The sequence below is a fragment of the Penicilliopsis zonata genome, assembly GCF_001890105.1.
Source record: "Penicilliopsis zonata CBS 506.65 unplaced genomic scaffold ASPZOscaffold_27, whole genome shotgun sequence".
NCBI classification, from domain to species: Eukaryota; Fungi; Ascomycota; class Eurotiomycetes; order Eurotiales; family Aspergillaceae; genus Penicilliopsis; species Penicilliopsis zonata.
Genome location: NW_019208933.1, coordinates 107477 through 132538, shown reverse-complemented (window position 1 = coordinate 132538; position 25062 = coordinate 107477). Strand labels below are relative to the sequence as shown.

Genomic DNA, 25062 nt, shown 5'->3' with positions numbered 1-25062 from the left:
AATTAATTATTATATATTAACTAAACTATATAGTTAGTATATAATTATATATAATATTATAATAGATAAGTCTAATAAATATCTAATAAATATCTAATAAATATCTATTTTTTAATAACTAATAAATAATTAATAAATAATTAATAAATAATTAATAAATAATTATTATATTATAAAGTAATAATTTTTCTTTTATTCAAAATAGAGCTAGTATTATATTTAAATAATAATTTAATTATTATCTATTATTAATAATAGTTATTAAGTTAAAAATAATTAATAACTATATAATAATTTAATACTAGTTTTAAAACTAATCATAACTGTTTTAAAACCTCAAAAAACCTTCACTAACCGTCGTTACTAAATGGCCTGGGCCACTACGTATGTAGGGAGGCAGTGATAAGGACTCAAGCAATAGTCAACAGACCAGGCCGTGACAATCCTGATCCTTATACTTATTTCTTGGATATATACACATGATGCGTTGTGATGTGCTCGCTCGCTTTCCCCTTGTACTCCACTGTTACATGATCTCCGAGTTTCCTGTCATCGTTCCAACCTCCACTTTCTTGACGTTAGCAAAATTAAATGAAAGGGATGGCTGGATTATCATACGGAGGTGGTCGAATGTGTGCCTCGTGTACTCCTCGATGTTGCAATCTTCGAGCATCCTCGATCACAGGTATCTCGACAGAACGACGAAAGTTCTCTACCGGAAGACCTCCGTCGGGTTGCGAAGGGTAATAGATAATGCTGTTCTTGTCGATTGGCATTCTGGAGTATCAGGAAGGCTATTTTTGAATTTCAGAGTTTCTTTCTTGGGATATTGAAAATTAAATCACCGTGGTATATCGATCAAGTAGGAAAGGAATGGTATTCGATGCCCTTTAAATAATACATTATGGGGCCTGAGGCCGGCGGCAAATACTTACGCAAGCCTATAATAAACCCTAAAGTAGCGCTTAGTAGTGCTGCTATTTATATTGCCAGGTGCATTTGGGCGCGAACTGATGCAAAGCTCATGTGGAACGCACCCTCAGCGGCTCAGCGTTATATTGAATATTTAGAGGATACGGAGAGCCAACAGACATATCTGTTTCATCTACATGCGATTCAACCTCATCAGCCACATCAAACGAACCCTGACTGGCGCCCAAATAAGGCCTCCGTCACAGTGTGAGGGGATGGGTTGATACTAGATAACCCCACCTTGGAGCTGCCCATGTCCATCCAATCATTGACCTCAAGTATAATGGTAACTTGGCATGGTTTTAGAAATATAGTTCAAGCCAGGGTGCTTACAAGGACCGGATGTTTAGTTTGTAAGGCACATCAAGAGCAACAATTAGTGAAGGAGCTATACAGGCCTAATACCACTCAGCAGATAGGATATATTTAACTAACAGTGCCAGCAGCCAGCGCCTGTTAGTTATATTAGGGGATTAAAGTTATTAGGCTGTTGAGGCCCTTGGCGAAGGATATATTTTTATGTTATATTAAGGAATATTCTTACTTTTCTTCATGATATAAGAGTTCTAGACCACCTATATGCACGATGAATCATGACTCTAGAGCTATGACGTTGACCCCGTCGGTTTGTGTAACAAGCCGCATTCAGGACGCAGCCACCAACAGGACTCATCAGCTGTAAGAACCATTCAGAGGTATGTCTGATACTCAGATATCAGTCCACCATGTCGAGCACTACTACAACCACGGCTCCAGCAGCAGCTGCCACAGCACCCTACCTTGACAGCGCCGAGTTGCTCGGCCAAAGCGTCAAGCTTCTGTCTGATGGTAATGCCCCTGATAGAACAGATAATATGACAGACAGCACTTGCTGACGGCAGGCAGACCACAACCCCTTCGACATCACCAGACTGATTGCGGGAAGACGCAAGATCGTGCTGCTGGACGTCAAGAACACCAAGGAGGTCGGCACGGCCAGCGGGGTGGGCTTCAAGATCCCCGCGGGGATCGGCTTCACAGGCATCGGTTCGACGGAGACGCACTCGCTGACGGTCGAAACGGGCACCGAGCTGGGCAAGTCGCTGGACGCGCAAGCCGAGATGAGCGCCAGCTACGCGGGCGTGTCGGCCGAGGGGTCGGCCAAGTACAGCTACCAGACGGCGCTGAGCACGTCCAAGTACTACGGTCTGCTCAGCTCCGAGACCCAGTCGTTCATGCTGACCATGGAGCTGGCCGATCTGGACCTCGCCGACGGGTTTGTGACGGCGGCGCAGGGGCTGCCCGACTGGCCCAGCTCGGGATACCCGAGTGCGGCGGTGTATGGCAAGTACCACAAGTTCTTCAAGTGAGGGGGAACCTATGTGATCCGGTCGTGCACGTTTGGAGCGCGATACCAGCTGCTGGTGGAGAACCACATGTGCGACACGGCGTCCAAGGAGGAGATGCAGGCGCACATTTCGTGTGAATGCAACGGCATCGCCACGGCCAAGGCATCGACAGATCTGAAGACGTCGGAAGGATACAAGAAATACACCAAAGTGCGCAAGTTCAAGGCGACGGTGATCGGCGGCGACCCCGGCAAGAAGACCGACCTGAGCAGCTCTCCCAACGACGCCGCCAAGTTCGATGAATGGGAGAAATCGATCAGCGACAGCACGGCGCACAGCCCCATCAGCCTGGGCGTCATGAGTCTCGGCGATATCGTGGCCGAGTGTAAGGATATCGAAGACAGCGAGGAGCGCGAGAAGCTGGCAGACAAGCTGAACGCCGGCCTGTCCTACATGAACTCCTTCCGGATCGTGCAGGGCTATCTTGAAGTCAAGTCGGACTATTTCTGGGACCGCAAATACGACCTCCGCATTGATGGTCCTCCGGGCATGAAGCTCAGCGCCTCGGCCTATCCTACCTCCAAGGAACATACGACCTTTAGCCAGGAGTCCGACACACACGTCAAGATCGCTTGCCCCCGACCAGGCAACGACAAGAAATACGACTATAAGCCGGACAAGGCGTGGTTTGACTCGCACTATCTGGCCTATGTTCGGCTCACAGCGCCTCCCTTTGCGGTGGACTGGACGATCACGCTGGAACCCCGGATGGCGATGAGGATCAAACTCACCAACGGGCCGGACATCAGGACGGCGGAGATGACCGAGGACAGTCTGGTGGAGGAAGTGAGCGTCAATCCGCTCAAGGCTGGTGTTTTTGGCAAGAGTGAAAAGACTTTTAAATAGGTATCTCCGTAGTTCATGCACACAGGATGATATACTGGACGTCTAATGGAAGTAATACTACTATTTCATAAACAGTCAATGTCTATTAATTAGAATATCCTATTATATAGTGGATTATAGTAGATATTCCGCTGGATGATTAGAACTATTTATTAATGAACATTCATGCTTATAGATTAAATATATGAAGCCTATAATGTCATCCTTCTAAGCTGATATACAGCTTGTGAAGATTTATCATATAGAAGGAAACACTGATATATACAACCATAAGGTGATATTATAGAATATCAGTATAGTCACTATGCCTGCATGATGGCTTTCTCAACCTGCTTGAAACAGTCCAGATCCTGATTCTCCTTCTTGATAGCGAGACATCTCGTCTTCATCTGGCTATCCTTCAACACGCCGTCGACGCTCTGCTTGATCTGCTCGACGCTCGGCCTGTTGGTCTTCAAGTCGACTGCAATCCCTGCCCATTCGCCTCGCGTCGCCACCTCGGCTTTATCCTCTGGTATCGTTAGCATCATTCAAAAGCCTATACGGTGAATCAAGATACGTACGTCCTTCCCCTGCAAGTACCATCGGCACAGCATGCATCACCCCGTGCAGAAAGCCGCCGTACCCCCCATTCGACACAAAGACGTCCGTGCAAGGCAGAATGGCGTCGTAGGCGAGATAATCAAGGACCCTGGCGTTAGCCGGGAGCTTTATATCAAGCGATGCCCCCTTGACCCCCAACACGCCAATCACCAGGAGATCCTCGCGGTCCGCCAGGGCTTCGATCGTGGGGACCAGCAGGGCCGTGTAATCGAGCGAGATGGTGCCCTGGGTGACAAACACAATCTTCCTGGTGTTGCCCTCCGGGATGAGCCCCTCCGGCAGCTCTGACGAGAGGTCTTTCCGTGGCAGCGCCCCGATAAAGGTCACGGCAGGCGAGAGATCGCTGCGCGGGTACTCCAGGCTCGGGCTACAGGGCTGCAGGAACCGACCTGTTCCCAGACTCCAGTGGTCGAAGATGGCCCGGGTGACGGGCTCGGTGGCGCCCAGCGTCGCGTACGTGGAGTTGGTGTACTGCAGGAAATCGTCCATGAGCGGCTTGCCCGCGGCGTACATGGCGGCATGGCGGGCGCGCCCCTCGGGGCTGGCGTCGGGGGGCAGCCCGGGCCCGAAGGGGGCGGTGTCGATGCTCGAGATCACCATAGGCACGGTGCTGATGGTGATGACGGGCGGGAAGGTGGTGTATCCCGCCGGTAAGGGGGCGCCCTGCAGGTACGGCCACACGCCCATGTACATGAGCTCCTGGAGGATAACCACGTCGCGGTCGGGATGGGCGGTGCGGAGAGACTCGAGGAGGCGCTTTAATGCGTCCATGCGGGCCGGGGTGGTGTCGACAAACACCTGCTTGAGCTCGCTCATGAATCGTTCCGGGGTGGGCGGCAGATCGAACAGCTCCAGCGGTAGAGGGAAGTCTTCGGTCGGGTGGAAGCTGGCTCCCGTCTGCTCAATCCCCGGGGCAAAGGCCTCGCCGCCGATAAAATGCACCTCGAAGCCTTGTTTCGTCAAGTAGGCGGCATGGGGGAGGAGGGGGTTGGTATGCCCGGGGTGGGTGGGACACGCAATAACCACAATGGGAGTCATGAAGGATGTATAGTGGAGTATGTGGAGAGTATGATGGTGGATTGAAGGGTGGTACTTTTTATTTATACCCTGGGGATAATTCACTTTCAGCTCGCTTCCATCAAGCTTAAAACTAATTAGAGTGTCAGCAGGGACTGGATTAGGCTATTGCCTCTAGCAGGGCTGAAGAGGCCTCTACGTGTGGGGGCCGACTCGTATCCTCCATCCTTCAACACAGGAATATATGACCATATAGGGCCCTAATTAATGTCTGGTCTAGTGGCCCCCTGGATTTTGTCAACTCCTTCAACACAGCCGGGTCTATTTTCTTACTTTCACATGTTATTTCTTCATGCTTGGCCGTTTTTGAGTCTTACCAGATGGATCAATTTGGATGTTCTTGATCTTACCACATGGATCAATATTTAGAGCAGGTAGACTTCACTAGCCGAATGCAGTATGTGGTTCGTAAAGTTAAATCCTAATTATAGACCATTGCATCTCAACTTGCTATCTATATACCTACAGCAGAGTTTAACTCGGGTCTCCAAGAGGGCCAGGCGTGGACCTGTCCTATCTATAGTAAGATAAAATCATTGTAGTTGCTGATATTAGAAATTGATTATGAACGACTTACTAGACATTTATAGGCATATGCACACTGGACATGCATACCTGGAACTCATTATAGGCTTAGGGTTAGTTTGCTTCAAGTATCTAAGATATAGTATATGTTTATTCGACAATATCATGATACTGCAGTTGTATCTTATCAATATCCATTAGCTGCAGCTGCAGCTGCAGCACATGGCGTCAACTAGTAGGTATGTCTTACTCTCATGCAGAGAGATGCAATCTGCAATACAGGGTCTACCCCTGCTACAATAGGTTCCAGAATCGCCTCTACTCTGTGTACTACATACTACATACTCGAGTTCTTTCAAATTACTAGGGATGAAAATAAGGCATGGGAAATGGATGAATTGGAAAAGTGGCTATGGCTTCCTGCCATAAATCACATACAGCTTGTTATACTGGTGCACACTCAGATCCTTAAGCTCATTCTTCACCTTGGCCACCATCACTGTGGTCTCCAATTCCGTCCAGCCAAGAGTGGTACTGAGGATGCCGGGCAGGTAGGAGCTCAAGCCCTGGCTATGTACAGACTGGCAGTAGCGCCCGATGTTCTTCTGCTTCTCGTCCTTGGGCCACGGGCTGAAGGGCACCTTGAACACCTGTGTCTTGACATCCAAGAAGCCTGCCGCCTCCAGCGCGGCGGGCCAGGTATCCATGTTCTGCATTGGCTTGCCGAATTTCTCTCCGGCCTGTGCGATCAATTCGCACATCTGGACAGTGAACGGGCCCCGCTCTTCAAGAGACCCGTCGTCAGAATAGACCTTGACTGTGAATGCCTGCAGCTCAAAGTAGCCGCCGGACTTGATGTTGTTAAAGGCCTGTTCAGCCAACCGGTTGATATCCTTCACTGCACCAGCCAGTTCACGGCCATGAACATAATCAAACGGTCGGTTATATTCCCATTCCGCCTCGAAGTCGTCGATCTCAAAGACACAGTTGGGGGGCAGCCTATAGGTCTTCAATCAATCTAGCCTTCTCCATCAGGGGTATCATATGGTCTCTTACCATCCCGGCTGGATAGGGCTCAGGTCGTTTCCAACCACTTCTGCGCTCGGATATTGACTGCAACCCGTTAATTGTATAATCAAAACGTGGTTAAAATGTGGTCAAAATGTGGTCAAAAATACTCTGCAAAGTCCATGGCCCAGATGCCGGTGCCGGTGCCAATGTCGAGCACGCGCTGGGGATTCTTGATAGGCGCAAGATGCAGTTCTCCACCCAGGATCATACCATACACATGGTGGAGAAAGTCCATCCGATCCTGCTCCTCATCATCGTTGGGCTAGCCAGACAAACAGTCAGCAAGCAGAGGTCTTGATATATCTCTATAGCATCACCCGGTCAGCTTACAAACAAGTATTCTCCTTTACGGTAGTTTTGATAGCGGCGACCATTCTAAATGCGCGGTTAGAAAGACAATGAGATCTCAGGGAAAAAAACAGGTATCGCACTTCATATCTGCATCATGGTCAGTATGAATGAATAAATACAGAGTAGACAGGTTCACGCACTGATAGTCGAGGATGCTGGACCGCAGAGATGTGAATTCCGACCCAGAGGCGTCGAGCGAGGCGTTGTCGCTATCATTGCGGGGATCGTCCTGGATCCGTTAGAGGCAGAGACAAAGAAGCAGGTGGAGGGGCCTGACGTTGGCAGCATCATCCACGACAAGGGAGGATTCCTCGGCGACATTGACCGTAGCAGCGTTGGAAGGGATGGAAGCCATTTTTGCTGCGGAGAGAAATAGTTGAAGGAGACAAAGAGGGACGAGAGAGACACGCCGGGTTTTATGTAGATCCTTTGGGCAGTCGCCAGTTGCATTAGTCCCTCCGACCGATGATGAGCGTAGACCCCAATAGTTATAGACTGTCGCCATGGGAAGAGCTAGGAAATCAGCAGAGGCCTCTTTCAATATTTATTATAATCCTGTTCTTGATTCTTAGCGTTTTAATATAGTCAATAGGGATGAGCATAGAAATTGAACATGCAATTGCAACGTAAATATATTCGAGAACTTTGACTAGGCTGAGGCATATACGGCATCTACCGAATATCTTTTTGATAAAAACAAGGCTGCAAGCATGATTTAATTGGAAATACCACCTACCGAGGTGGTTATATTTATTGATATGGATAGTCATATCTTATTATTCTACTATCCTACAGGCAGTGATGTGGATAGGGAAATTATAACTGACAGCTATGCTGAATTACTCTCAATGCACTGCATGCAAAGTTTACTTCCAGACCTTGACGTACACGCCCAGTCTAATCCGCTCATAAGTGCGCTCCTCGCTGGGTCCTCCTGCGGGCGGGACGGCGGCCCGCACCGCGTGGTTGCCACTCCCGGGCGCCACGGGGGACTTGTCCAAAGCCGATTCCAGCTCATAGACATTGGTGAGCAGATGGAAATAGTTGCTGCTCATGTCTAGTCTACCGATATATCAGAAGATCTGGATCAGTTCACTGCTGCTAGCAGGCCGCCAGTGGAGCTTAAATAGTCTATCATAGAGGGGGTCTTTGCGGTATGTGCCTTGATCATATTGCTGGGTCTGCAGCTTCGATTCATGAATAGTTGGCTTATGATGGGGTTGCCTTTGATATGGTAAAACCCCACGATGAGACCCGAGTAACAGGCTGACTATATATCTAGAATATCTACTTGGTTTTGCCACCTTCCAGCTGTACACCATTCACTTCTCTCAAAGCAACATCCGCCATGGCTTGGTCTCTCTTGGCCTTGCCGCCTTCCAACTGCACACTGGATGTATCGCCCTCCAGCTGGATGTCGGGGCGTGGAACTGCGACAGCCGTGGCTCCCAGAGCGAGTGTCAGAATCGCGAGGAGGTATGTGAATCGCATCTGGAAGTTAGTATATGAAATGTAGTTTTTTCAATAACGTACCTTGAGTATATTTTATTTGATAATCGACTTGAATGATTCCTGTTAACTCTGGTTCTTGTCTACAACCTACAGAGGGTATTTATATCTGATTGTATTCTAAGCTACCCACTGATCCTGATGTAACTGATCCTGATGTAACATTGATCCGATTTTGCCACTCCTATGGAAGCCCCTCGGTATAGACGATCCTCCCAGCCTGTGTCATCATATTAATTAGTCTGTGGCTATCTCCGCACTTTCGCAAATCATGTGCCCCGTCGATGAATGTAACAAGACTTCCATTGGCCAACATGTGCTGCCGCTCGAGGGTGCCGTCAGCCCAGCAGAGAACAGTCTGACATTATTGATATTCAGTGGCAAGTCAAATTGATGGCAGGCAGGGTCCATCGACCAACCTTTCGCATGTAGTCCAGGCAATGCGGCCAGTGCGAGTTATCCTGCCAATCGAGACCAGGATCGACACCCTCACGAGCCATCTGGATGGCTGACCGGAAGGACGCGAGACAGTGGAGCTGATGAAACCTGGACGGACTTGCATCAATTGAACCGAAAACGAAACCAGTACGAAGAAGGATGCATGCGTACATGGACAACGCAGCGGCTGTGTCTTTTCCGTCGAAGCGGGGATCAGGCTGAGCAAAGACGGCCGATCCGTTGAGATCCGTCCACAGCGAGTCGAAGCGGTGGTCGATGGACATGTAGTCTTTGTCAGCGCCGAGGATGGTGTGGAGTGTATATGTTTGTGATGGTGCGGGGTGGGGATACGTCGCTATGAGGAAGAACAAGACAGTCGTTGATAGTACGCAGTAGACGAGCAGGAGCAGCTGGGAGAGGCGCCAATGGGAACTGCCCTTCTCCTGCTCATCACTGGGTACATCTTCATCCAGGCGCTGGTATCTCGTTGCGCTCATTATAAAAGAAGCACACGTTGAGGATATAGAATACTTCTTGTTGTTGGGTATACTCCGATGGCCATTCCTAGATAGATAAGAACCATTGCGTAATATAGACGCCTCAGTAAAAGAGTCTTAGACATGCAGCATTGAGTAATGCATAAGGATACCCATGGGCTTGATTGGCTAGGTCTTATTACACATTTGCATATTCAGCAGAGAACCAGTGGGGGGATATGACAAAGCATTGTTACTAAGTATAAGATGCATTTAACCGAGTCTCAAAGGTAATGTCTCAGTCTGAGGTAACTGCAGAGGTTGTTAGAACCCTGGCCATCTGGATAGTGCATTATCATATCAGAGACATACTGCTTCCTTGAGTCCTCTCAGCCATGGCAAGTGCGTGTCTTATAAGAGGAGAAAAGGACTGCATTGAATCATTCATGTGCATCCGCAAGGCACTTCTAAAGCCGTCCAAGCCCTCATCATTCTGCTGCAGGTACATCTCCAAGTAGAGGGAGAGAACCATTCCGTCTTGTACTAGAGAAGTGATGCGTTTTAAGATTGCCGGTATAGACTCGTCTTCTCCACGATACGCGAGCAACAGGTATTTTGCCACGTCACTGGTGATAGTTTCTGTCTTGGCCAAATCATTGATCCTACCCAGCTCAGACTTCCAGATTTCAAGAGTGTCAATGAGAAGAGCCTTCTGGAGAGTGTGGTGGTGTTCCTCGTGTCGAAAGATCCAGATCGACTGTACGATACCGCATAGACCTAGGATGATATCCTCTACTAGGAGCTGCGACGCCGCAAATGAACTCGGCGCCTGGGTCATTTCAGAGATCAGGAATCCAGACCGTCCGGCAGGCTCTTCCGGGAGTCGCTGGGCGAAGATATCCAGCCCATGAGCATTCCACAGCGCAAATGTCGTCGGTAAATGTACTCTGACCTCCTGGCGGTGCAGGATGGGCGGCTGGCCATATGCAAGAGCGAAATAGGCGTCAAACTGATACGTCAAGGCCAGCAAGCGGCGGAACTTTTCGCGCATGCTTAATGTATACGGCGCGTATGTGCCGCTGAAATGCGTTTGAAGATGAGTGACCAGCTGTTCAGCATTGAACGCCCCGATCTCACGGAGACGGGAGATGAATGTGGCTCGAAGAAGCATCGCGCTGGACAGGACACTCTCATCGGTGCGGTAGAGTGAGAAGACCAGAGTCAAGAGAACGGCCTGGAAGAGGTCGATTGGCCAGGCCTGTCCTTGGGGCATGAGGCCAGGGTCAATCTATCGACATTAATAGACTTGACAGCGTATCAAGAGGTATGGAATGCCTACCAAAGCACGGAGCAGCTGCTCTAGAAGAAGGTCGTGCACTTGATCGGCCCAGAGTCTTTCTGTTGACCTTGAATCCTTTTGAAGCTGTGTTCCGATAACACACACCGAGGCTGTCAAGGATAAAGAGGCAGTGGTCAAGTCGAACGAGGGGGCGTTTAGAATCGGCCAGCGGAGATGGAAGCACTGAAAATAGGTCTCCATGCACCGAGTCCGCCATTCCCGCCATTCATCCGACTCTTGGATAGCCTCTTCTAATGACGAAGGCTTTTCCGCCACAAGGACTTGGTGTATAGCCTCCATTCCAGGGGAGAGGGCCTCCAGATCGCCTGGATAGATCTGCTTAGACGGGATAATCGAGAGATTCAGAAGCCATTCATCTCTAGCAGGGAAAGAAGAGGCAGATTCGGTAGTCCCCCGTTGAAAGGTGCAGTTGATGCCTCGTCGCGCACAAAGTGAGCACCGAGGGCCACCAGAACATTTGGTTTTATTCGCATGGCATGCGTTGCAGGACACAACGGCGCGTGTATAGTTCAATTCATGTACCGCTGCATGGCGACGAAGGAGCTCTTTGCGACTGAAGCGCCGCTGACACACCTCGCAGCCGTAGGCCAGTTGTTCATGGGTGGCTTGATGTCTGGTGAGATGTTCCTTGCGGGCGAAGCTCTTTCCACAGTGACAAGCATGTCTGTCAAGAGACATGCTGGAAGATGAATAGTATCATAAGATATAAGATCGCATGAATAGAAATCGAGTGAAAGAATAGAAAAAAGACTCCCACCGGCAGTTTATTAATCAAGTGCTCCCGCTTACTTAATCCGCCTCACGCTCGCCGGTGGGATGGACGCTTATATAAACACACATTGTGTCCTGCTATCACCAGTACACTCTTCACTACACAATCACCTCCACCATCATCATGTCTCTCAAGAACATCACCGTTGTCGGCGGATCCGGCCGTCTGGGCACCTTTATCCTGGAGAAGCTCCTGGCCTCCGACCGGTTCAATGTCCAAGTCCTCAAGCGTGTCGAGTCGTCGTCTGCCTCCTTCCCGGCAGGAACCAGCGTTGTCGAGGCCGACTACGAGGATCCAGAGTCCCTCCAGGCTGCGTTGAAGGGCCAGGATGCCGTGGTGGCCCTTGTCGGGGACGCTGGAGTCCTCAGCCAAAAGGCCCTGATCGACGCCGCGGTCAAGGCTGGGGTCAGACGCTTTCTCCCCTCCAACTTTGGCTCCAACATGGCCAATCCCAACTCCCGCAAGCTGCCGGTCTTTGCACGCAAGGTGATTATTGAGGACTATCTGGTTGAAACATCCAAGACCACCGACCTCACTTACTCGTTCGTGTACGTCGGGGGGTTTACCGACTTTGCCATCCGGAACAAGGTCCTCATGGACTTTTCCCAGTATACGCCCACCATCTTCAACGGGGGCAACACGCGGTTCAGCACCACCAGCATGCCAACCGTCGGAGACGCCGTCGTCGGGGTCTTGTCTCATCCAGAGGAGACGCGCAACAGAGCCGTGTACGTGTCGGAGACCGTCTTTTCCCAGAACCAGCTCCTCTCCCTGGCCAAACAGATCGCCCCGGACAAGCCCTGGGCGCCTGTGGATGTGGACTTGGATGTGGTCGTCCAGGCGGCAAAGGAACGCTTGGCTCAGGGAATCCACGATCTGCCAACGGTCATCCCGATCATGCTCAAGTCCATCGTGGATCCGGAGTATGGAGTCGAGTTCATCGAGAATGACAATGAGCTGTTGGGGGTCAAAACTAAAGGGGAGGAATATCTGCTGGAGCTTCTTCGTCCTTTAGTCGGTTGATTCCTTGCTTAGAGATCTTCTATATGACGAGCTGGTTCATACCTTGTGAGACTTATCTTCATAAGAGACCTCAATGCCTCTCTTTGTCTTTCTAGCTTTACACCCACGCTCTGTGCCTATTCTAGATAGTATAATTATAGGTAGAAGTAGAGATGCTTTTGTCAAGTCTCCATTCAGTCACTCTTATATAAATATATTGATATACTAACACTAATGCGAACTCTAATGGTGGAGGAATATAAATATATAGCTACCAAGATAGCTGTGTAGTCACTAGATAAGTGTTATTATGGATATTTCCATATATTTCCTTGACCACTCTCCCTAATGTTGATGTAGTGTGTACACTGTCAAGTCTGAGGCACTATCTCTGCCTCAGGCAGACGTTGTCATCTTATCTTATCTATTCCGCGGGCAACTGTTGATCCTCCGCAGCCCCTCATCTCCTCTTCTCTCCTCCTCTCTTCTTCTCTCCTCTCTTCTTCTCTCCTCTCTTCTTCTCTCTTCTCTCATCTATTTCTTTCTCTCTTCTCTTCTTCCACTTCATCGACTGCCTTCAAACATACAATGTCCCTCGTCATCATCGGCGGAGGCATCATCGGCCTCTCGACAGCCTACTACGCCTCCCAGTCCGGCCAGAAGGTGATCATCATCGACTCCGCGTCGCAACTGCTCCTCTCCGCCTCGGGGTTCTCAGGCGGCTTCCTCGCCCGAGACTGGTTCGCCCCGGACGTGCTCCCCCTCGCCGAGCTGTCCTTCCGTCTGCACCGCGAGCTGGCCGAGGCGCACGACGGCGCCACCAAATGGGGGTACCGTGCCAGTCGGTCGTTCAGCCTGGTGAATCAAAACGGCACGACCGTCAGAGGCGAGGACTGGCTGCGGCAAGGGTCCAGTAGGGCCAATGCCTCGAAACAGACCCTCCAGAGCAATCGGGCTCCGCCCTCCATCTCCTGGATGGATCTCCCCTCGGGAATGAACCTCGAGTCTATCTCTGAGGACGGCGATTGCGCACAGGTCGACCCGCGCGCGCTGTGCGAGTGGTTGATCCAGCAGTGTGAACGGAACGGCGTGAAAATCCACCTCAGCACAAAGCCCACGCGGCTGGTCTCGAAAAATGACGGTGGTGCTGGTGATCGGTTCTCTGCTCTCGAGTGCGTAGACGGTCAAGGCAACACCGTGATCATCCCTTGTGCAGACATTGTCATTGCCGCGGGGGCTTGGACACCCCGTGTGTTCCAGACCTTATTGCATCGCGCTCTGTCGCCCGATATCACCAGTCTGGCAGGCCACAGCGTCGTCTTGCATTCGCCCGTCTACACGGCCCCAACCGAGGGGGTCCATGCCGTCTTCTGCTCGCCGGGCGAGCACTGGTCCTTTGCCCCAGAGCTGTTCAGCCGCGTCGATGGCGACAAGAATGGCGCCGAGATATTCGTCGGCGGAAAGAACAGTGCAACCATGCCCCTGCCCGAGTCGGCGGACCATGTCGCCTCTCACCGCGACGAGAAGCAGTCTCGCGAAATCCGGGAGACGGCGCTACGGATCTTGGCCGGCACTGCAGAGGTCGTCCGCGAGAGTCTCTGTTTCCGACCGATCTCCTCGTCGGGCAAGCCCATCGTCACAGCCGTTGAGGGCGTTAGAAGCCAAGATGGAAGGCTCTATGTCGCCAGTGGCCATGGGCCGTGGGGTATCTCCATGTCGTTGGGGACAGGATATACAGTGGCCGACATGATCAAGAAGAGAAGAGTAAAAACTAGCCGTATATAGAGACTTACCACATAGCCACGTCCCATAGACATAGATAGAGCAACAACTTGAAAAGATAGTGCTAGTAAGCTACTTCCCAACCACACTTTCAACACTCTCCTCCTCTCGCGTTGGTACGCGGATGGAGGAGAACTGCCACAGGCGAGCCCCCGAATCGAACATGTAGTCCACCTCTTCCAGCGTGCGGCCTTTAAGCTCTGGGATGCCAAACCATGTCACTACCACGTACGCCCAACAGATCGACCCGTACACGAAGCCAACCTTGCCGCCGAGGTTCCCGTAGCCCGCGTCAATCAGGTACGGCATCGTAAAGGTGGTGACAAACGTCGTCAGCACCGAGATGATGCATGCCAGCAGGTTCGTCTTTTCCTTTACCCGCGACGCGGCGCTTTCGCTGAGCACGACATAGGACCTGTAGTTGATATGAGCAGAGAAAAGCGACAAAGCTTTCGAAAAAGAGACTGCACATACACCGGCGCCCACGAGACACAGAACATACAAGTGTAAAGGGCGAGAGAGGCGACCTAATCAGTTAGTCAAGGTGTGTCACTTTGTCTGAACAAATACCCACCATCGTATTCCGCGCTGCCTGGGGAGGATGTGGATTCGTCGAGATGCCTCCGACAATGAGGAGAAACGTGCCCATCAGGGCGCCACCAACCAACAGGAGAGGCCTATGTGGAATGTCAGGAATCCATTCATAATAGTCCTGTGCGGGAAGATCGCGCGCACCGACGACCCATTCCATCCACAACCATAAAGGCAATGATAGTCCCTGCCACACCACACACATTATTGATGATGTTGAAGAGGAAGGACTTGCTGCCGAATCCCTGTCCCTCGTAGAAGACCACACTATACTGGCTGATAAATGCCTGGCCGGTGATCTGCTGTCCGAACATCGCCAGAATGGCTACCGTGGTGCGACGCTATACATGACTTAGTGACAAGCCATGGGAAGAAGGAGAAAGAGAAAAAAAAAATCGCACTTTATTCTTCTTGCTGAAGACCTCTTGCCAACTGCCCTTGCCATCGTTGGTATTGGCCAACTGAAGCTCCTGGATCTCGTCTTCAATTCTATCGTTACTGACCGCCTCGCCTCGGAGCCGACGTAGCGAAATGGTCGCTTCGTCGATGCGATGACGAGCAAGTAGCCTGCCCGGAAACAGAATGGTCAGTGTCACTTCTCTCTCTGTTTTTCTATGAACTTGCGTACCAGCGAGGAGACTCTGGGATCAAGGGAAGCAGCGCCAACAGGATGAGCGGAACCAGGAACTGCAGACCGGTAGGAATCTGCCAGGCCTTGTTTCCTGAGAGCTTCTCCGTGCCATAGACCACCAGAGAGGCAATTGTCTGCCCGCACATGATCATCATCTGGAGTGTGGAGTTGCAGAGGCCCCGAATAGCCTTGGGGGCGCATTCGGCCTGGTAGATGGGCACAACCACGATGGTGAAGCCGGTCATGCCGAAGTTAATCACTCGGCCCAGCGTGAACTGGCCCGCCGTCGTCGCGGAGACTTGGAGCAGAACGCCGCTATGAAGAGATAGTCAGTTCTCCCTCTCTCTTCCTTAGTAGCAGAAGCTTACACTAGTGAGGTAATGGCGAGAACAGCTACAGCGACCTTGCGGCCATATCGTTCTGCGATCCAACCGCAGCAGGCAGCGCCCTATTCAGTGTCTGTGTAAGAACGGGAAAGGGCGAAGACAGGCAGATAGATGGCTGACGTACAATTGCTTTCCCAAAAAATGGCATGGATGTCATGATAGAGGAAAGATAACCAGGTATCGCCCAGGTATCTGTTTTGGCATCATACTTGCCAAACTGCCGCGCAAAGCCTGAGAACCCCGTCAGACACAGCCAACACAGTCTTTCTCTCCACGGACGAAGATCAACAGAGAGACCATACTGCTCATTCCTTGGACCCCGGAGAAATTGCCTAGCCAAGCGTGGCCCTCGCATTAGTTACTGGCATGAACAACTTCGCGATGTATCGTATCCTTCTTACCAACATCGTAGCCAAAGTTGAACGCGCAGATGGACATATAACTGGTCATTGAGATTAGCAGATAGCTTCCCCCCTGAGAGAGTGATAGTTGAATCAACAAACAAAGTAATGAATGCCACCATGGGCGTAAAGTGTTGGAAGCGCTCGCGCGTCGACATCGCCGGTTTGTCTTGCGCCATCTCGCTCGTCTGTGAGACTCTCTTCTTGTTTTTTTTTTCCACGTTCGGAGTCTTCGAAAAAGGGAAAGAGAGCTGCTGTATATAGTCAACGGCGGCACCTTATGGTGAACGGGACGATGACAGGATATTTAGAGAGATAAAAGATACCCAGTGCCATGGCAGAGCGAGCCGCCATCACGCAATCAATATGGATCCACGCACCATCAGGATTCTTCCTTCGCGCCTCTTATTCTTGAGCGGTCATGGAAGAAATGGTGTAGCATTACATTTCTTTATGCCTGTATCTCCCTTTTTCCCTCCACGTGCTTGTGCGAATGGGTGGAAACCGAGGCGGGGGAAGTGAAGAAGAGGGGAAGCAGGGATTGAGGGGAAGAAGATCCCTCTTTTCCTGGTCGTACCGTCATCCCCAGGGATGCAGGAAGACAGACTATCGCTCTTATTCTTGTCAAGGGCTTTTTGTAAACCTTCAACAAATGTACTCATCGTTGTTTTCCTACCTGCAGCATGTCTTCCCACGACGCACGTCCCAACTTCCTGGTCATCGTCGCCGATGATCTTGGATTCAGCGACTGTGGCTGCTTTGGATCCGAGATCCAAACACCCAACATCGACGCGTTGGCGGCCGAGTCTGGTGCGGTTCGCTTCACAGCATTCCATGTCGCAGCTGCCTGTTCGCCCACGCGATCGATGCTGATGACTGGCACCGATCACCACATCGCAGGCCTCGGGGAGCTGGCCGAGTTCACGCGCAGTTCGGCGGCGCATCAGGGCCAACCGGGCCATGAGGGGTATCTGAATGACCGGGTGGTCGCATTGCCTGAACTGTTGAAAGACGGAGGCTATCATACCATGATGGCGGGCAAATGGCATTTGGGACTGCGAAGAGAGCATCACCCTCGGGCGCGAGGCTTCATCCGCTCGTTCGCCCTTTTGCCGGGATGTGCAAACCATTATGGTGAGTCTGCCTCCTCTTCCTCAGTATCCATCCCTCCATAAAGATGCCGTCTGTCTTGAAATAGTGATTAATTGATGGGCGCGGGAGGATTGTACGGGATGAACAGGCTACGAGCCTCAGTATGATGACCCAGCCACGGAGCCGAACAAGTTTTTCGAGACCGCCACGCGCGCCTTGCACGTCGAGGACACCGATTTCATCTCTCAGCTACCAGATAACTTCTACTCGTCGGACGCCTATGGCTCAAAGCTGATTGAGTACCTGTCCCAACGCTCCGCCGAGGAAAAGGAGAAGCCGTTCTTCGCCTACCTACCATTTTCGGCACCACACTGGCCGCTCCAGGCCCCAAAGGAAAGCGCTGATAAGTACCGAGGACTCTATCATGAAGGGCCGGACGCTTTGCGCCGGCGGCGGCTCGAACGACTCAAGCAGTTGGGGCTCGTGGCGGTAGATGTGAAGCCGCACCCTGTTGTCACCAGCACGGGCGAGCCGGAGGCGTGGGACGAGATGGACCAACAGACGCGAGATCTCTCTGCTCGGGCAATGGAGGTCTACGCGGGCATGGTTGATCGGATGGATTGGAATATCGGGCGGGTGATCCAGTATCTGAAGGATACCGGTGAGTACGACAACACGTTTGTTCTCTTCATGTCGGACAACGGGGCCGAAGGGGCGTCGTACGAGGCGCTGCCGATTGTCGGCCCTGACGTGCTGGCGCACATTGAAAAATATTACGATAATTCGCTGGAGAACATCGGGCGCAAGGACTCCTTTGTCTGGTACGGCTCACGGTGGGCGCAGGCGGCCACTGCCCCGTCAAGGCTATATAAGATGTTTTCAACCGAGGGCGGTTGTCGAGTACCCCTGGTGGTACGACCGCCGACAAAGGCCAGTGCTGATGGGAACATACGTGATCGTTATCCTCAGGAAAGTACTGTCAGTGAGGCATTCTGCACGGTGATGGATATCGTTCCGACGATCCTCGAGTTTGCCCGGCTGCAACACCCAGGAACCACCTACAAGGGTCGCACTGTTGCCTCTTTACGCGGCAAGAGCTGGAAGAAATTTCTCTCTGATGTTATAACGTTCAGCCCCTCTACTAGTGACTCAGTCAGCAATCCTTCGTGTCAGATTCACGATGATGACTATGTGACAGGATTCGAAATATCGGGTTCAGGAGCTGTGCGCAAGGGTCGATGGAAGATCACCTTTGTGCCTGCACCCCGAGGACCCCAGCGCTGGGAGTTATTCGATATCAAGGCGGATCCAGGCGAGACCACGGATCTGAAAGAGCAGGAACCAGAGGTTTTCCAGGAAATGTTGGGGCTATGGGACGATTACAAGAAGGAAGTTGGCGTCATTGGGCTGGCAGGAGAGTACGAGACAGTGGTGCAGGGCGATCTCGGTGTGAAGATTCGCGATCAGTTTGATGACCCATATGGTTGGATCAAGTTCATCGGCCGCAAGGACCGGATCCCCGAGCATTTGAAAGGCGTGGTTCCAGCCTAAGGGCGGTAGAAGGATGATGTGACATTTAATTTCAATGGAACCTTGTTAGATTGGCACTTGTCTCACTGAACAGGTGAAATGGTGATGGCTATCTCAAATCTCCATGGCGTCGTCGTCGGTCGAGCTCCCGAAACACAGATGGTATGGCCGGCCCATTGACGAATGATCCCTGACCTGCCGAACACTCTTTTTCGGTGAGCGTCGAGAAGATGACCTGGTTGCGTGACGAATGATGTATCTCAAATGCGTGTAGATTCTTTTCCGGTCCAGCTCGGAACCTAGTGGCTCCCATTCGTAAGACGATTTGGATACCTAAAGCATAACGCCGTATCAGTAAAAGTGGCGACAAGATGGATCGCAATAGCCTGTCATTATTGAAAGGTGAATGTATCTTACCCTTGACTCGTTGTCAATCCTTAGGACGGTGAACTCGTAGCCGTCAGACGAGCAGCCGAAGACGACCGCGTTCTTCTTTTCAAAATCCTTTCTGATCTGGTGGACCATGGCTATATCAGTGTGATACTATCAGTAAATGTTCAATTTGCAGCCACGGCGATTATATTCTTACCCATGTAACCCAGACATTGTGTCACACCATCACTGGATGTCCCAGCCTTCTTGGCCTCAATCACGACCAGATGAGTTGACATTCCTGAATCATCATACCAGACTGTAAAGTCAGCCTGACCGTTGAGCGACCGTTTCTCCCCCTTGTGCCTGACTTCAAGGGCGAGGGACGTTTCCAACGAAAGGGAGACTGACTTCCGGTCATGTTGAGCATGGCTCTGGGCGTAGAGTTGTTCTTCATTCACGCAGTCGATGAGGATCGCATTCAGGCGTAGTCTCGAGGCCGCTTCATTTTCAGGGTCGCGCCCCAGGACATCTGCCACCTGATGTAACTCTCTCGCTTTTTAACCACTTAGGGCGATGAACGACGGATAGGAATTGGACTGATACATACCCAGGCTATCGGGAATATCAAGGAGAAATGATTCATCGAGCGCCCAAATAGTTTCAGCTCTAGAATCCGCTTTGAGATCAAACATTCTCATAACATCCCACCTTCCCAAAGAATTAACCGCTAGACTTCTAAATTGCTCCTGGGTTTCTAACTCCAGTTGGTCGATGTACTCGATTATCTTCTTGTGGTCTTTCTTGGGGTCTCGTAAGAAGTTCCTGAGTTTGGCAAACAGCCGGCCCGGTCTTTGGGGCATGATTGAGAAAGGGGCAATTACTCAGGGAGGCAAAGGTGTGACAGTGATAGAAACACCGTGATGGGGATAGGAAGAGTATAGGGGTACAATAGCACACAAGATATTAATAGCCCCACGCGATATTGACTCAAAGGGAGGCTTCAAGAGAGAAATCTGTGAGTGAGTGTCCAACAGTAAAGAGGAATTCAAACATCTCAAGTTTTCACTGCTTTGATAGGAAAGGCTCACGTTAGATTCCATGAAACTAAAGCAAGACTGATGGATACTCACCCTGGATCACCGAGTCTAGGCAGCAACATGCGTCAGAGATATATCGAGGTCCGCTACCATGGACACTGAACGCGACGACCACCGTAAGCACGATGGATGAAACTGAGACCAGCTTCAGGACCCAGAAGAAAGAAGTAGGATTAGGACGAATCAGTCAAAGAGGCCGATTCGAGTTGGGAAAGAAAAGTTGCAGGTTGCAGGTTGCAGCAGAGGAAACGATCTCGACGTGACGAGGGAAGGAGGAGGAGGAGGAGGAGGAGGAGGGTCAGGTGACCATTACCGCTGCAGAATCGTAGTTGGTGTTCCTCTCCAACGTTACCGTCTCTCCTTCTCTCTCTTCCATGGAAGCTTTCCCTTACGCTGCCAGGTGGAGGATTCTTCTCACTCCTGCTTCATCCGGCTGTCCCAGTTCATCCCACGGAGCTCAGTACTAAGCCCTTTACGTCCAAGCTATAACGAGAGCTCGGTGATATATTAGCAGTTGGTGACGAAACATCACATATTCGATATCTCTGCTTGAAATTCCTACTTATAATTGAAATGTGTCCGCCCAGGACCATCCGTCATCCAATCCTCGGTCCATACAGCCATGCCTCCCAAACGACCTGCCTCGTCAGAGCTACCACAGCGCAAGTCGGCGAAGGTCGAACAGACACGCCAGAGTTTGATCAAGGTGATTCTCAGACTAGAGCTCAGGATTAATAGTACTGTTCGATGTTGTCAAACTGATTCATCGCGGCGCTACAGGACTGCAAAATCGACGCCTGCCTCGATTACTACCTCGAACATGTCAGTAAAATCACGAAGCGAGGACTAGATCCTCTGTCCGATCTGGGCCGGCTGAAGGGCAGAAACGCCAGCCGGGCACAGGACCTTGCGGTGAAGCTGCGGAGCGACTTGGACCGGTTGGTCCCGGAATATGTCGGAGAGGTAGAAGCCGGAACCAATATCCTCCAGAACCAGACCGTTAGGAAGAGGCTTCAGGAAAGATGGGACAGCCTGCAACGTATAGAATCGGAAGATGAGGAAGAGACAGTGCCCCAGAGTTTCTGCGACCAGCTTATGGACGTGCTGATGGAACAGCAATCTCAACTGGCGTCCGAGGACCTGGGACAGGAGCAGCCTGACTTCGTCAATCGTTGCCGTTGGTTGAAGCATTCTATTGAACGCCAGAGACAGGCGGCGTCCTTTACTTGTGGCGGAACGATTCTCGTTGGATCGGATAATAAAGAGAAGACGGAGCCTCCTCTTTCTGGAGTGCATTCATCTACCTCTGCACCTTGTCCATCCTCGCCCGTCAGCATCCTGTGGGCAACGTGCAACGATTCGACGGCCCGGAAGCTCGTCCTACCACTCGATGGTGTCTCTCAGGAATCTAGCACACCGGTCCTCCAGCAGCTAGTGGCCGACTGCGATCCTGCTACCTTTGGAAGGGGACAGGAAGATATCCTGGACACTGAATATCGCAAGGCCGGAAAGATGGATCACGGTCATTTCGCGACCAGCTTTCATCCGGCAGACTTTGGGATTATTGAGAACGTCGAGAGGATTCTCCTACCCAGCATCAGTACAGCAACCGACAACCAGATGCCGTTCCGGAAGCTCACGGCAGAACTCTACAAGCTGAATGTAAAGACTCATATCAAGCCAGATTTCAAGCATTCTTTTGCCATATAGGAGGCTAATGTTATCTTTCTAGGCTTACTCCGGACCCTCTGGCCTCTTTCGAAAACACGTTGATACTCCTCGCTCAAAGCATCAGATCGGATCACTGGTGGTATGCCTACCGTCTGCCTTCCAGGGAGGCGACCTGGTGGTCCAACACAATGGCCAGACCGTAGTGTTCGATTGGAGTATGCGCAGCTCTAATACTATTCAATGGGCTGCCTTCTACAGCGACTGCGAGCACGAGATCAAACAGATCACCAGCGGCGACCGGATTACACTTACATATAATCTTTTCGTCACTGAGCCGGTGGGAGGCGCATTCCCACTCAGCAATGGAATTATCAATCCCAAAACCCTGCCGCTTTACAGTTCCATAGAGACTCTTGTGGGTGACCCGTCATTCATGGAAAAAGGTACGATATCCCGGGGGCCGTATTGTCCCCCCCCCTTTTTTTTTTTCATTTCTTTCCCGACTATTGACGGATATCCATCAAGGCGGCGTTTTGGGCATTTATTGTTCCCACGCCTACCCACATTCATCGTCGATGGCTGAGGAGCACCTGCCGGGAGGGTTGAAAGGCTCTGATGTGGTTCTTTATTCTATTTTTGAGTCCCTGGGGATTGAAGTCAGTGTGCTTCCGGTGCTGGAAATAGAAGGCGAATATAATTCGGATATTCCCTCGTTCGAGCTCAAACTCCGGAGTTATACCTATCCAGGTCAAGATCTCAAGGGCAAAAGCTTGCAAGGAAATATTGGTAGAGACAGAGAACTGCTGTCTTACGATTCATCTGCATCCGATCTATCTGGCGACGAATGTGTGGAGCGCCGATGGCGGACTCTTTTTTTCTCCCGTCGAGTGTGTGGCATTCAAGATCTACTCCGCACTGCCACAAAAAGAGAAATCAGCACCCAGCGGTTGGAAGGTGCCTTGGTGGGGACAGGCCTCCATGAGTATGACACAACAACCTTCGGACAGGACATGGAACCGGAAGAGGCAAGTGGTCACCTCCCCAGAGCTGCGCAATGCTGCCCATTCAAGGATGCTGATGTGGGCTGACAATCAACTAAACAGGTGGCTGATCAAGTTTGGCGCTCCTGCCACCTGCCCGGTATCACCTGGATCACGGAACCGAAGCATCAAGAAATGGCCTTTTCGTACATCGCATACGGCAATGAAGCATCCATCGGCACCCAGTACTCGTGCGCGGCCATCCTAGCGGTCATTCCACCGTTTGATAGACGCTAGGGGGGGATATCCGATAGAGTATGAAGTTTGAATGAATTTGCTTGATTATGAATCTACTATGAATATGCCTCCACCGTAGCCGCGGGTGCCAATCCAGCGCACACTGTGTAGTAACTGCTGTAAGCCAAGTAGGGTGTCGCTTGGCGGGGGGGGGGAATGAAGTGGGAGAACAAGGATACGATAACGGCTTTAAAGCTCCCAGCATGATAGAGGGGTTGAATTCGAACAGCTCGTTGACAGCCGTTGTAAAAGAAGATCAAGTTGTTGCCATTTGCCCTAGAAGAAGCTGTTCATAGAGAGGATACATCATTCCGTCTCAGTCCTGATTACAGCGAATGCGTCCAAACAGAACATAGTAGGAAACAACCTATTGACAGAATAAGACATGTCCTGTAACAGCCAGAGAGGAGTGTCTTACCCTTTCCCCATCTCACCTCATAGGAATTTCGGCAGAGTAAGTGAGCTCCCCTCAATGAACAGGAATACCGCCACTGTCGTGCCGACTGCCACGAGGACTAGAGTTATTAGATACGACCGGAGTGAGAAAGACTTGTGGTCGAAAACGACATCATCCCACTGATCTTCAAAGTACCGGATCGCAGTCATTGGGAATGATTGAGAAGACGGAATAGGATAGCGATGATGATGAGGATTTCAAATTTTTTTGGAGAGCGAGGAGGCTGATGAGGAGAAGATGGCTAAAGGCAGCACTACATGCTTGTGTCACTCGGACTGGCGGTCATCAATGAAAAGGATTTTGTGTTGTATGCATCATGTGCGTATCGCATATCCCCCTCCAGTCAGGTGAGCCTAGAACAATAGCAGCATGATGATATTGTCCTCGCATTCTTTGTTGAATCACTCTGCGGGATTGTGTCACGTGGAGGGCGGGAGGCCTGGTGCCAAATAGAAAGTACCTCGGTGCAACATCGTCAGGTCTTCGAGTTTCGTTCGCTTGGCATTTTCCTTGTGTAACCTGCGAGCAAATTCTTGCATCAGCGCATATTGGAGTTGCTTATCTTCTTATCACAGGGCAACTGCAGCAAGCGCAAAGGAGTCGATCAGACAGTCTTGGGTAATGGGCCGCAGGCCTTCAAACAGGCGGCCTGCATCACCGTTAAGGCTTATAGTAGATAGTTTCACTCGAGATGAGGTTCCCTATATACTATTACCCATCTAGTTCTCAAATATAGAGGGTCCGTCCCGTCCGAGGTCGCCCGATGAGCCTGGAGTCTGACTTAGGGTTCACGAGGAACGCTCGGCGCAGAGCTTGCTAGATCGAGGTGTTGTGGGCCGGGTAGGCGACCGGGATACTGAAACACGGTAATAGATCTGGAACGACACTCGTAGGCAGTACGTACGTTGTTCCTCATGACGACCACGGTAACCCTGATTCGACACAGACGAGATGAATCTTCACTGTTGTTGTGTAACCGCCAGTCCGCAGGCGTCGAACGGAGCCGGAGCCCATTTCCCACAGGGAGTGAAACGAAGTCCAATTTCATCTGTTATAAGTGTTGCCGATACGATACCCCTTTTTACCACGAATATATCCTGAGGAGTCCGAAATTCTTTGTAGTAATAGCCCCTCGCTATACTTATTAGCAAAGGATCGCTGTCTGTCTTCGACTTCTTCCTCCTTGCCCCTTAAAACTCACCGGTGAGATGCCCCCAGACAGCCCAGCACTGTCTAACTGCGTCCACATTGTAGGAGAGCCCTTCTCCGGCTCGTTCCGCGATCAGCTCATCTGCCGTGTAGCTAGGAAGCACAGAGCACCGAAAGGCCTTGGTGTCCTGTTGCTTCTGACGCAGGCACGATCGGTCGTTTCATCAGACCCG

The 25062-nt window shown here is 51.0% G+C and overlaps 13 protein-coding genes across 13 annotated transcripts; 5 read left to right on the top strand and 8 right to left on the bottom strand.

Annotated features, from left to right (window-relative positions):
- Positions 1-345: 345 nt before the first annotated feature.
- On the bottom strand, positions 346-853 carry ASPZODRAFT_137190 (hypothetical protein). The gene is made up of 2 exons (XM_022724238.1): positions 619-853; positions 346-567 (listed from the first exon to the last, which is right to left on the bottom strand). Exons 1-2 carry the CDS (start codon positions 774-776, stop codon positions 459-461), a joined length of 267 nt encoding a protein of 88 aa, XP_022577077.1. The 5' UTR covers positions 777-853; the 3' UTR covers positions 346-458.
- An 844-nt stretch (positions 854-1697) lies between these two features.
- ASPZODRAFT_147205 (hypothetical protein) lies at positions 1698-3206 on the top strand (the record flags this gene model as incomplete). The annotated part of the gene is made up of 3 exons (XM_022725242.1): positions 1698-1800; positions 1858-2288; positions 2370-3206. 3 exons carry the CDS (start codon positions 1698-1700, stop codon positions 3204-3206), a joined length of 1371 nt encoding a protein of 456 aa, XP_022577076.1.
- A 116-nt stretch (positions 3207-3322) lies between these two features.
- On the bottom strand, positions 3323-5028 carry ASPZODRAFT_104974 (hypothetical protein). Its single transcript, XM_022720874.1, has 2 exons — positions 3770-5028; positions 3323-3717 (listed from the first exon to the last, which is right to left on the bottom strand). The coding sequence occupies exons 1-2, from the start codon at positions 4845-4847 to the stop codon at positions 3509-3511; spliced, it is 1287 nt and encodes a 428-aa protein (XP_022577075.1). The 5' UTR covers positions 4848-5028; the 3' UTR covers positions 3323-3508.
- Positions 5029-5821: 793 nt separating this feature from the next.
- Positions 5822-7188, bottom strand: ASPZODRAFT_20334 (hypothetical protein; the record flags this gene model as incomplete). The annotated part of the gene is made up of 7 exons (XM_022727574.1): positions 5822-6410; positions 6468-6524; positions 6590-6744; positions 6813-6857; positions 6914-6920; positions 6974-7062; positions 7111-7188. The coding sequence occupies 7 exons, from the start codon at positions 7186-7188 to the stop codon at positions 5822-5824; spliced, it is 1020 nt and encodes a 339-aa protein (XP_022577074.1).
- Positions 7189-8319: 1131 nt separating this feature from the next.
- Positions 8320-9590, bottom strand: ASPZODRAFT_1305186 (hypothetical protein). The gene is made up of 4 exons (XM_022722525.1): positions 8952-9590; positions 8762-8888; positions 8367-8700; positions 8320-8324 (listed from the first exon to the last, which is right to left on the bottom strand). Exons 1-3 carry the CDS (start codon positions 9275-9277, stop codon positions 8527-8529), a joined length of 627 nt encoding a protein of 208 aa, XP_022577073.1. The 5' UTR covers positions 9278-9590; the 3' UTR covers positions 8320-8324; positions 8367-8526.
- ASPZODRAFT_20332 (hypothetical protein) lies at positions 9555-11294 on the bottom strand (the record flags this gene model as incomplete). The annotated part of the gene is made up of 3 exons (XM_022727573.1): positions 9555-9568; positions 9629-10544; positions 10596-11294. 3 exons carry the CDS (start codon positions 11292-11294, stop codon positions 9555-9557), a joined length of 1629 nt encoding a protein of 542 aa, XP_022577072.1.
- A 195-nt stretch (positions 11295-11489) lies between these two features.
- On the top strand, positions 11490-12590 carry ASPZODRAFT_137188 (hypothetical protein). The gene has a single exon (XM_022724236.1). It carries the CDS (start codon positions 11512-11514, stop codon positions 12409-12411), a length of 900 nt encoding a protein of 299 aa, XP_022577071.1. The 5' UTR covers positions 11490-11511; the 3' UTR covers positions 12412-12590.
- A 388-nt stretch (positions 12591-12978) lies between these two features.
- Positions 12979-14175, top strand: ASPZODRAFT_76540 (hypothetical protein; the record flags this gene model as incomplete). The annotated part of the gene is made up of 1 exon (XM_022730097.1): positions 12979-14175. One exon carries the CDS (start codon positions 12979-12981, stop codon positions 14173-14175), a length of 1197 nt encoding a protein of 398 aa, XP_022577070.1.
- A 69-nt stretch (positions 14176-14244) lies between these two features.
- Positions 14245-16360, bottom strand: ASPZODRAFT_76492 (hypothetical protein; the record flags this gene model as incomplete). The annotated part of the gene is made up of 11 exons (XM_022730093.1): positions 14245-14587; positions 14647-14699; positions 14747-14849; positions 14908-15104; positions 15165-15330; positions 15392-15709; positions 15763-15842; positions 15905-16011; positions 16083-16112; positions 16182-16222; positions 16284-16360. The coding sequence occupies 11 exons, from the start codon at positions 16358-16360 to the stop codon at positions 14245-14247; spliced, it is 1515 nt and encodes a 504-aa protein (XP_022577069.1).
- A 259-nt stretch (positions 16361-16619) lies between these two features.
- ASPZODRAFT_137186 (hypothetical protein) lies at positions 16620-18880 on the top strand. The gene is made up of 2 exons (XM_022724235.1): positions 16620-17315; positions 17422-18880. Exons 1-2 carry the CDS (start codon positions 16865-16867, stop codon positions 18822-18824), a joined length of 1854 nt encoding a protein of 617 aa, XP_022577068.1. The 5' UTR covers positions 16620-16864; the 3' UTR covers positions 18825-18880.
- Positions 18881-18917: 37 nt separating this feature from the next.
- ASPZODRAFT_20327 (hypothetical protein) lies at positions 18918-20038 on the bottom strand (the record flags this gene model as incomplete). The annotated part of the gene is made up of 5 exons (XM_022727572.1): positions 18918-19136; positions 19221-19330; positions 19393-19731; positions 19786-19886; positions 19938-20038. The coding sequence occupies 5 exons, from the start codon at positions 20036-20038 to the stop codon at positions 18918-18920; spliced, it is 870 nt and encodes a 289-aa protein (XP_022577067.1).
- A 1344-nt stretch (positions 20039-21382) lies between these two features.
- On the top strand, positions 21383-23223 carry ASPZODRAFT_76473 (hypothetical protein; the record flags this gene model as incomplete). Its single annotated transcript, XM_022730091.1, has 4 exons — positions 21383-21937; positions 22008-22389; positions 22472-22978; positions 23063-23223. 4 exons carry the CDS (start codon positions 21383-21385, stop codon positions 23221-23223), a joined length of 1605 nt encoding a protein of 534 aa, XP_022577066.1.
- Positions 23224-23642: 419 nt separating this feature from the next.
- On the bottom strand, positions 23643-24846 carry ASPZODRAFT_1304749 (hypothetical protein). The gene is made up of 3 exons (XM_022722513.1): positions 24585-24846; positions 23994-24199; positions 23643-23933 (listed from the first exon to the last, which is right to left on the bottom strand). Exons 1-3 carry the CDS (start codon positions 24726-24728, stop codon positions 23807-23809), a joined length of 477 nt encoding a protein of 158 aa, XP_022577065.1. The 5' UTR covers positions 24729-24846; the 3' UTR covers positions 23643-23806.
- Positions 24847-25062: the final 216 nt, after the last annotated feature.

Coding starts and splice junctions, on each gene's coding strand:
- ASPZODRAFT_137190 (XM_022724238.1), bottom strand. CDS start 776: ATGCCAATCGACAAGAACAGCATTATCTATTACCCTTCGCAACCCGAC. Junction 568..618: donor GCACACATTCGACCACCTCC/GTATGATAATCC, acceptor ACGTCAAGAAAG/TGGAGGTTGGAACGATGACA.
- ASPZODRAFT_104974 (XM_022720874.1), bottom strand. CDS start 4,847: ATGACTCCCATTGTGGTTATTGCGTGTCCCACCCACCCCGGGCATACC. Junction 3,718..3,769: donor GGTACTTGCAGGGGAAGGAC/GTACGTATCTTG, acceptor TAACGATACCAG/AGGATAAAGCCGAGGTGGCG.
- ASPZODRAFT_1305186 (XM_022722525.1), bottom strand. CDS start 9,277: ATGAGCGCAACGAGATACCAGCGCCTGGATGAAGATGTACCCAGTGAT. Junction 8,889..8,951: donor ACAGCCGCTGCGTTGTCCAT/GTACGCATGCAT, acceptor AAGTCCGTCCAG/GTTTCATCAGCTCCACTGTC. Junction 8,701..8,761: donor GCCTGGACTACATGCGAAAG/GTTGGTCGATGG, acceptor CAATAATGTCAG/ACTGTTCTCTGCTGGGCTGA.
- ASPZODRAFT_137188 (XM_022724236.1), top strand. CDS start 11,512: ATGTCTCTCAAGAACATCACCGTTGTCGGCGGATCCGGCCGTCTGGGC.
- ASPZODRAFT_137186 (XM_022724235.1), top strand. CDS start 16,865: ATGTCTTCCCACGACGCACGTCCCAACTTCCTGGTCATCGTCGCCGAT. Junction 17,316..17,421: donor GGGATGTGCAAACCATTATG/GTGAGTCTGCCT, acceptor CGGGATGAACAG/GCTACGAGCCTCAGTATGAT.
- ASPZODRAFT_1304749 (XM_022722513.1), bottom strand. CDS start 24,728: ATGAAATTGGACTTCGTTTCACTCCCTGTGGGAAATGGGCTCCGGCTC. Junction 24,200..24,584: donor TGGTCGTCATGAGGAACAAC/GTACGTACTGCC, acceptor ATTTGCTCGCAG/GTTACACAAGGAAAATGCCA. Junction 23,934..23,993: donor ATATGCGATACGCACATGAT/GCATACAACACA, acceptor ACAAGCATGTAG/TGCTGCCTTTAGCCATCTTC.